The sequence below is a fragment of the Sycon ciliatum genome, chromosome 7 (assembly GCF_964019385.1).
Source record: "Sycon ciliatum chromosome 7, ocSycCili1.1, whole genome shotgun sequence".
Classification (NCBI taxonomy): Eukaryota; Metazoa; Porifera; class Calcarea; order Leucosolenida; family Sycettidae; genus Sycon; species Sycon ciliatum.
The window spans coordinates 1,935,063-1,944,851 of NC_088649.1; the positions used below are offsets into that span (position 1 = coordinate 1,935,063).

Consider the following 9,789-nt stretch of genomic DNA (forward strand, 5'->3'; position numbering starts at 1 on the left):
CAATCATGACAGGTGCATTCTGTAAAATGACAAGAGAGACGCCTTTGTGACGCCAGAGACTGTCGACATGTCTAATTGTCTATGACTCAAGATGGATCAGCTCTGAAGACGGGACACACACACACACACACACACACACACAATGCACTACAGTAGACAGTGCTGTAGAGTGTTGCAGTATAGAACAGGACAGTTACAGTAGCAAGGGAGAAACCGTTGAACCTACTCGCACACACTCATACAGTAGAATAGTAGCTACTGACTGTAGCATTGTCAGCAGCTGTAGTACTAGTAGTAGTAGTACAGTCACGGGTAGTGGTGTTGTAGTAGCAAGAGCAAGACTGCTGTGTGCTTGTCAGAGTTTGAATGAAATTATCAACTGACCGTCTACAGTATCACACCTAGCAGAATACTGAAGAAGAGTATGATACAATTTGCACACCAGCCATAGCTATAGATTAGACGTGTATGTGTGCTGGTTACTCGCCTGGTTCTAGCACACCTGTTACACTCACCCCCATCACTGCTAGTTTAGAGTAAGTCACCGTCACCTGTAGCTGCGGCTGCTCAAGCAGCTGTGGGCTACCATGAAGAGATCTTGCCCATCACCAAACCAGGGCAGACCTCAGACAACAGAACAGCCAACATGCTGGGTGGATGAGCTGCCAAAGGCTGTCAGAGAGCTGCGTGAGTCGCTATGTGCTATCTACACCAATGTCCGCACTCTGGTCGAGGACAGCAGCACAGACGAGGTGAGAAGTTTGAACATGGATGAGATCTACGCAAACTTGCATGTTGTCTCACTTGAAGAGCTTAGTGCAAGAATGCAGAAGCTGAATGCTGACAAGCTAGGCAGCAGTGCTGGTATTGAGCAGCTCACACACTCCCTTGCTTCAGCTGCAAAGAAACTGCGCAAAATAAAGCTGGCCAACATCCTCAAAGCAAAGAAGACCATGAGACTAGCCCCGGGGAGGGAAACGTTCCGCACCATTGCCCTCTCTTGCGCTGGTGGGGGGAAGACGTTGCTGTTTACCAAGAAAGGTCCTTACGACTGGGCACTGGGTCGCATTTGGCAAGAGATGGCTCTGGTGTTTGCCCTTGAACTCCGCTTGCCTTCCGTGCGCCAAGCTACGTGTGCTGCTGAGCTTCTGGCTTTGAGGAGTCACGACATCATCTCGGATACTGATCAATCTGAGATCTGCGCGTACGTGAAAGCCCATCCAGAGAGAGTCTGCATCATACTTGATGGCTTGGACGAAACGAAACTAGACGAGTGCAGCCCGTACGTCCAGGATGTCATCGCCGGAAAACGCTTGCCAGGTGTGCGCCTCATCATAACGTCACGCCATTCCACGGAGGCAATGAATCTCATCCACAACCCAGAGGTTGTATTCCACCGACGCGTCGAGCTCTTGGGTTTCGAGCAGAAGGAGTTAGAGAAGTACGTCCACAAGGTTCTCTCAGCTGAGAAAGCGTGCAGTCTCCTGGACAAGCTGAAGAGGAATCCTCAACTGGCTGCAATCATGCGCACTCCACTGTACGCTACCAGCATATGCCAGCTCTATTCCAACCAGCGAGACATACCCGATACGCTATGCAAGATCTTCAACTCCATGATACTCAACGCTATCCAACCAAAGACGGAGAAAGGCCTGAAGAAGACTGAACCATACGAGAAGTTGAATGATGTCCCTGACGGAATCCAGAACAGCCTCCTTGATCTCGCCAAGTTCGCTTTCCACATGCTCATCCGGCGGAAGGTCGTCTTCACGGAGGCTGATTTCAGCATGTTTTCACTATCATCAGCAGCTCGTTCACTTGGTCTTCTCATTGCCTGTGATAAGCCACTGTCACAGGCCCATCCTCAATGGCGTTTCAGCCATCTGGCACTACAGGAAGCTCTAGCATCTCGCTACTTCGCTAGCCGCAGTCCAAGTGCAGCTGATGTCGCCTGGCTTGTGCAGCGCCTTGGAGCATTCACGGGCAGCCTCAACATGTTTTGGCGCTTACTCGCCACTGAGCTGGACACCGACTCCGTCAATGCGCTGATTGAAGCCATTGTCAATCCGCAGTCCACACCCTCCACTGAGCCACACCACGACATCAAGGTTGTCACAGGAGCAGAAGGGCACAACGTCACCTGTTTTCTCTTCACAACGCATGACCACATCATGGATTGGGCCGACCACGTTTCTTCCTTTCTCTCACTCGACGAAGCAGAACATCTTGCAGATGAATTACTGGCTGGCAGGATCGACCTGGTGTCTGCTTCGGAAGTGGTCCGCCGCAAGATTGACCCAGCCATTACCAAAATCACCTGCCAGCATTTCGTTCGTTCACTGCTAGCCATTTGGGCGGATCGGGTCCCGAGTGCCAGTACACAAATTCTGCACGACTGCCTGGCCAATGAGGCACAAGGATCGGCCATTCAATGCTTCACCGTCACTCCCACGTCCAAACTACCGCCAGTTCCTCCATCCGACGAAGAAGATCAGCCAAACGCAGCCCAGGACAACGTCAGTGCCGCGGAACGAAAGCAACGAATCCTCTATGCCTTCCGGGTCTTCGCCGAGCACGTCCACGCCCAGCAAAGCAGATTCGAAGACATCCCCAGCATGCAAGCCATCATCAAGCAGTACGGAGTAGATTTCGACCAGGTTCCTCTCTCGCCATCCGATTGCCAGGCCATCAACGCAGTCATGATTCACCACCACCAGTTCATCACCAGCATCAGCCTGCAGGACTGTGGTATAGGTGATACCGGGTACGCATGCATGGCTGATGGCATGGCTCTACTACGCAATCTTACGCGCATCAACCTGCCAGGGAACAACCTAACAGATCGTCACACGGCCCATATCGCAGCGTGTATCGCATCCAACACGTCAACACTGCGACTACTCTACACATCCATGAACCTGTTCAGCAGCAATGCTATGGCCACCGTCCACAGCAACACACACCGCTGTACGCGACTGCTGGGAGTGGACTTTGGAGGTCAAAAGTGCACCGATCCATCAGTCAACCTTGACGTCATCACCACAGTCTGCAGCAGCTGCCCAGATCTCCAGTACGTCGATCTCTATGACTACGTACTGGATATGGAAGGTCTAACCCAGCTAGCACCATTGTTAGGAGCACTGAGGCTGAGAATGCTGGAGCTGACCAAGGTTGGGATGAAGCAGAACTCGGCTACGATCGTCAGTAGAATCATTCAACAGCAACACGAGAGTTTGGAGTGGCTCTCACTCCGTCGCAATGAGCTAACTGGAGATTTCCTGGAAACCATTCGTGGTGAGCTGAGTCAGTGCCGACGCCTAGTGCAGCTGTGCCTGGACGACGACTGCCTCTCGTCGGGGGCTCTGCCGGTGCTTGCGTCCCTGCTGCCCAGTCTGCCCAAGCTCTCCGAGCTCAGGGTTGCGAGGAATGATTTCCGAGATGCTGACGACGAAGCAAAGCTGTTCGCTACCGCTGTCGAGAGCTGCTCATCTCTGAAGGGCATGTGGATGCCTGAAAGAGCTCTAGTGTCTCCGCGGTTGCGCGAAGCTCTAAGTGCCATGGCCAGAGATGATCTGAATTTGCAGTATTGGCAGTTTCGCTGGAACGAGGAAGTGGAGAATGAAGAAGAAGAAGACGAGTATGGCGATGAAGGAGAAAGTGAGAGTGAGGAATGAGGAGGTGAGAGGATTGACATGGACGGATTTCCGTCCTTATGCAGAAAGCTTCGTTTTCGTCTATCACTTCCTCCTGGCATACAGTCCGTCTGTGTATGTGATTAGGAGTACACGTGTGTTTGTGTGCATGCGTGGTAGTATTGCTGCGTGTGCGTGCTTGTAAGTGCGTGTATGTATATACTTGAGCGTGTGTGTATTTGTATGCATGTGTGTCTGTACGTTTGTGTTACCAATGGACATTCCTTTCTTCATTTTCAGTCAGTTTGAGTGATCACTATGTTGACCTTTGACCTTTAGACTTTGGACCCTGTAAATAGATGTTTTCGCTCCGTAATTTTTTTCGATAATTCTGGACTGTCGCTGATAGAATTCTTGTCATTGAATTGTTGGTTTTTGTTGATGTGGTTTTAGTTGATATGTGTGATCATTTCTTTGCATATACATGTACATATACATTGTATGTCTGTTTGTATGTTTGTAGATTGTTTAGTGAATTTTGTTTAAATGTTTCTTGTATAGAGTGAGTAGAAATGAGAGAAAAGAAAACACAGATGAAAATGTTTATTGAGAACTAATATTCATAGCATCATCACCTTGCCACTCACATAGTTCTTACTTGTGCATAGTGCAATGTCTTTACTGGTGGCAGGTTTCTTGGCAAATATTTTCATCTGGTAATAGTGTAGTAATGTTTAGATGTTTTTTTGCAATTCACTAGTTTCCTCTCTAGTGGGATCTCATGATAATATTAGAATTATATGACGAGTATTCTTCAAGTACGTGTGTGTATAATACACACATACAAATTATTATAGTTAGGCCAAACTAAAGAAGGTGTGTGGTTCGACTCACCCGACCGACCGTACAATTTCAGCCCGACCGTAACTTTTTTTCGGCGGGCTGTCGTGTGACTGACGTAGACCCGGGTGCTCGAATCAGAAACGATTTGACAGGTGTGAAGTTTCTCATCTGTAAATCTCAACAATGTCAGAATATACTTTTGGAGAGGCGATGGAACAGTGAAGGGAGTCTGGCTTGACCCACCCAACAGGAATTCAGAACCTGGGTGCGCTACAACACAAGCTACAGTACGCAGTAAAATGGTCGTATTTCCTTCGGATTTTTTATTTGAAAATTGGGTGCTCGAATCAGAAACAGCAAACTCGTCAGATCGTCTCCGATTCAAGCACACGGGTCTACCATCGTCTACGCTTGGTGTGGCAGTTGAGGGCAGGTAGTAGTAACTTATTACTTCATTTTTGAGAGCAAAATGGTCAGTGGAGCCGCAGATTCAGCAGGTCTTTGGCAGCACCGTACAGGAGACCCACATCCTCGAATCAAGGACCCAGCAAAAAGTGGGTCGTGAGTATTTCAAAAACCGTTTACCGGGCAGCTCTGAAATTTGGCATACCGTTAGCGGGCCGTATGTTGATGGTATTTGTGAAAACTAAACGAAATCGGAACAAGTAACATTAGTTTAGGTACAATTTCAGGCTGTTTCTGTTTTGGTACCCTGTGTCTCATTCGAGCACCCGGGTCTACGTGGACTGAACACGTCCACGTCTACGTGCTGTGCGGCGTGAGTCTGCGGACGCAGGCGGCTCCTTTTGGACTTGACTTGTAGTTGTACTGCAGTGCAGTGCAGTGAGTGGTACGACTGCTGCCTTGTGCTGGTAGTAGAGTCTACTCGATACGCGTATACAGTGTATTTACATGTACTAAAAAATATATTAAAAAAAAAAAATCCGCCCGCCCGCCCGTAAAAAAAATGTCCATGTTAGTCGAACCACACACCTTCTTTAGTTTGGCCTTATTGTGTTCGTACATGTTTATGCGTGTGTCTATGTGTGGGTGTGTCTATGTTCGTGTGTGCGTATATGTACGTGGATGTATGCGTGTATGTGTATGTGTGTGTGCCAGCTAGTTCGGTTGGTAGGTACACTTATGCCTGATTGTGTTGGGTCTGTTGCCAACAGGCTCGGCTGCTTGAAGGTGTAATGTTGTACCTGCCACCTTTGTTGGTTCCAGGGTTCATATACTTTCTGTTTGAAGTATACATACCTGTTAACCATGGACTGCTTCTGGCTAGATTAGCTCTTGTGTAATCAATGGTGCTAGTGAAGCTTTTATCAGATCCACTCTGATTTAGCCACTCACACTAGTAGCAAATATTACCTTCACTGGGGGCAGGGGTAACTGCAGGTGGATCCCGGGACGGATACCTGATGCCGTCAATCCTTTTTCTGCACCTTGTCCTCACCCACTTACTGAGGTGTGGTGAGCCCGTAAGTGGGATCATTTTCAAGTCCACCCAGAGTTTTGGGGATTTCAGGGGGTGTCGGCCGTTGGGCGGTTCAATAACCAATTGAGTCATCTTTCCAAGATTCCTTTTGAGTCTCTCTCCCCTCTCCCGGGGGGACTCACGTGACCAGTTTTGGCAGTGAGCAACAAGTACAAGATGTGTGTGTGTGTGTGTGTGTGTGTGTGTGTGTGTGTGTACGTGACGTTTCTGAGGCGAGGGTTTCACGACGCGGTCGCCAGGGCGGTGTTTTTCCATCACGACTGTTGTCGTCCTCGTCTCACCATTCGCGGCGGTGTAGCTGAACCCCGAATGGTTTCCAACTGTAAAGCTCAGAGAGAGCTGTCAGAGTTTATTTTCCTCCCTTTGGGGAGCGGCGTGGCCATTTCTGGCAGCTGTCAATAGTAGTAGTAGTAGTGTGTACGTGTGTGTGTGTGTGTGTGCGTCTATGTATATGCACGTGTGCATGCATGTGTATGTACATGTGTGTGTGTGTGTGTGTGTGTGTGTGTGTGTATGTATGTGTATATGTGTGAGCCACTTCAGTGCTGTGTCGTGTAGACCAGGCTGAATAGTGGTGGTCAATTCTTCAACCTTGCAAGTTGTTGAATGATGCAATCCCAGCACAATTTGCTATGGCTTCATCGCTATCATCCACTTGGATGATGGGTGTCAGAAGGTCAAATTAGGTGTGTGTGTGTGTGTGCGTGTGTGTGTGTGTGTGTGTGTGTGTGGACAGACACATACGCACGCACATGCACACACACAGTCACGCACACGGACATGTAGATTATTATTATTATTTTGCTTGTTCGCGTTGGCATCAACCTGCATAAAGCAGGTATATAGCCTTCGCTTAAGCTGCCATAAAAAAGAAAGCTCATCCTAAGCGAGAGGGCTAGAGGGAAATATAACGAAGAAGGAGTGCTTAAAAAATACTTAGCTGTATCGTTTTGCACACGAACAAAAAGAACAACATACTCATTCCGTTTGCAATCCAGAACGTTTTCTTATGACCATTATCAGTGGAAAATCGTCACTGAACCTCGATGACAAGAAATGTCACAAGGAGAGTGCATACCATCCATTTTACAAACTACACAACCACGATGATAGTGGGAGGTATTTGTAACAAATAATTTTAGGTTTTCATCAGATTTAGTCATAACTGCTGATCATGGTAAACATATAAACACACACACACACACACATACACACACACACACACACACACACATACATGCACATATACATGCACACACACACACACACACACACACACATACACACACACATACACACACGCAAACACACGCACATTGACCTTGACCTTGACCTTGCCCATTCCTTAGCAATGATGGCGCATTGTTATTTCTCCAGTCCACGACAGAATGACTGATGGCGTTTCAGGTCGCCGCTTCGATGGAACATGCGGCCCCAGGCGCAACCGTAGCCAGCGGCAGAGGGTGCCTAGGGTAGTCGACGGGGAATGGTACGCCACTCCGGACGGTTCTGGGCTGCATCTTACCATCCACATGTTGGTACCCGTGGCTCAACCGACTCAAAGTCATCAATATTGACGTCCCTCCACCTCTTGCGTGGACCATCGGCGCGGTGCGCGGGGCAGGCAGTTCACTGAAGAGAACACACTTTGGCAACCAGTGATCTTCCATCCTTGCCACGTGTCCAAGCCAGCGCTGAGGTGTCCTGAGGCACACCAAGGGTCTTTGCAAGGGCACACACACACACACACACACACACACACACACACACACACACACACACACACACACCTCAGACCTCAGACCTGAGACATGCCCATCGCGGAAGCGATGATAGCGAACAGCTATGTTAGACATAGCAACTTGTCCTGGGATTACACCATTCAACAGCTTGCAAGGCTGATGAATTGACCGCCACTATTTTTAGCCTGGTATCCACCACACAGCTGTTTGAAGTGACTTTTTCTGGCCAGTGAATCCCTATTTTTCATTTTTCATATTTTTCTACACGCACATACCACACCACATACTCCGGCATACACTGGCTGTTGGTAACCACCCAGGAGAATGAAAGAAAAGTCAGGAAGAGTCCGAGAAAGAGAAGAAAGACGTGTGTGACCATAATCGTCGGGAATTGAACCCGCAACCTCTCGATTGGAAATCGACTGCACATACCACTGCACCATATGGGACACACACACACACACACACACACACACACACACACACACACACACACACACCTGTTCCTGTTCCTGTTCCTGTTCAGCACTGCCACAAGGGCCACGTGGCTCTCCTTAAGAGAGAACCGGGGAGGAGGGAGGCCGCTGGCACCTGTGTCGGGTGAGGTCGCTCCCGCGGCGAAAACGGCGGCCACAGCCGGGGCAGGACCATTCAAATGTCAATCGTGTTGCTGCAGTCGGGCGATGCGTACTACGGTGGCATTTGTGTCGTGATCTGTCAGACGGTCTGGCGAAACAGCGGTCACATGTGGGGCAGTGAGCTGCGCAACAGTCCCTTGCAATAGCTTGGGGATGGTCTTCACGGGGCTGAGGATCATGGGGTGTGCATTTATGCCGCGATAGCCCACCACGGCTGCGTAGCCACCGTTGACATTGGGGACATTGCACTGCACCGCGCTGCTCTGCTATGGGCTCACACACACACACACACACACACACACACACACACACGAGCGCACACACCAGCACCCACATGCACACTCAAGCACACACACACACACGAGCGCCCACACACACACGAGCAACCACGAGCACACACACACGAGCACACACACATGCGCATACACTTACGAACACACACACGCATATACACACACGAGCACACACGCAAACGCACACACACACACACACACACACACACACACACACACACACACACACACACACACGAGCACACACACACTAGCGCACACACACTCGCACATTTTTTACACACAAATACTACCACGGTGTGTGTTCTGTAAAAATGAATGATAAAAGGATAAGACGCTAGTGAAAGACAGTCCAGGACTGTCAACAACACCACCAGGGGGCAACTAACCACGTGTTTTTACAGTGCACCACGTGGACCGGGTAGAATGTACTTCATTGCTGGTAAGATGTGTTCTCATAACTGACGTCTTGTGATCTGTCCATACTTTGATCTGTCATAAGAGCTGTTGATGATGATTAATCTGTCATGAGATCTATAAGATTTGACCTGTCATGCCAGCTGTTGATGATTATTTTGATCTGTCATGAGAGCTGTTGATGATTTGAAGTATTCCAGCGGCAGGCAGTATGAGAATGCCGATCATCACTGATCAGCCACAGTCATGCAGTGAGGACAGTAGCACTGACTCCCATACTGACATGTATGCACTAGACTAGCAGAATGACAGAGAAATTCTCTATCATTACACAGGTCACCGGCATTGCTAAACTATTCACTTGCATCTGTGTACAGTAGGTTAGTGTGTGTAGTCATCTACTGATCTGCTAAACTCTCAATCCTACAACTGACAGTGGAAAGATCTTGACAGGACACGCTCATCCTCGCCTACGTCACTATGCAAAGTTCACCACACACAGTAGGTTTATGCTGGCAATACATACCGTCATACTAACGTATGGAAATGTCAATCATTGAACAGTGCTTCTAATGTCTTTTGTCTCAGCACTTGCAATGATCTGCTACAGTGTATGAATATTATTCTCAAGACCTGTCTGCCTCAGTACCAAGTATACATATTGCCATGATGTGCACACACTTGAAAGGAATGAGCAGCGTTCCCGCTGTTTCTGCTGCTTTT

At 48.7% G+C, this 9,789-nt stretch overlaps 1 protein-coding gene across 1 annotated transcript; it reads left to right on the plus strand.

Moving 5' to 3' along the window:
• Positions 1-401: 401 nt before the first annotated feature.
• On the plus strand, positions 402-4,345 carry LOC135820705 (uncharacterized). The gene has a single exon (XM_065333710.1). The coding sequence runs from the start codon at positions 588-590 to the stop codon at positions 3,672-3,674; it is 3,087 nt and encodes a 1,028-aa protein (XP_065189782.1). The 5' UTR covers positions 402-587; the 3' UTR covers positions 3,675-4,345.
• Positions 4,346-9,789: the final 5,444 nt, after the last annotated feature.

Coding starts and splice junctions, on each gene's coding strand:
- LOC135820705 (XM_065333710.1), top strand. CDS start 588: ATGAAGAGATCTTGCCCATCACCAAACCAGGGCAGACCTCAGACAACA.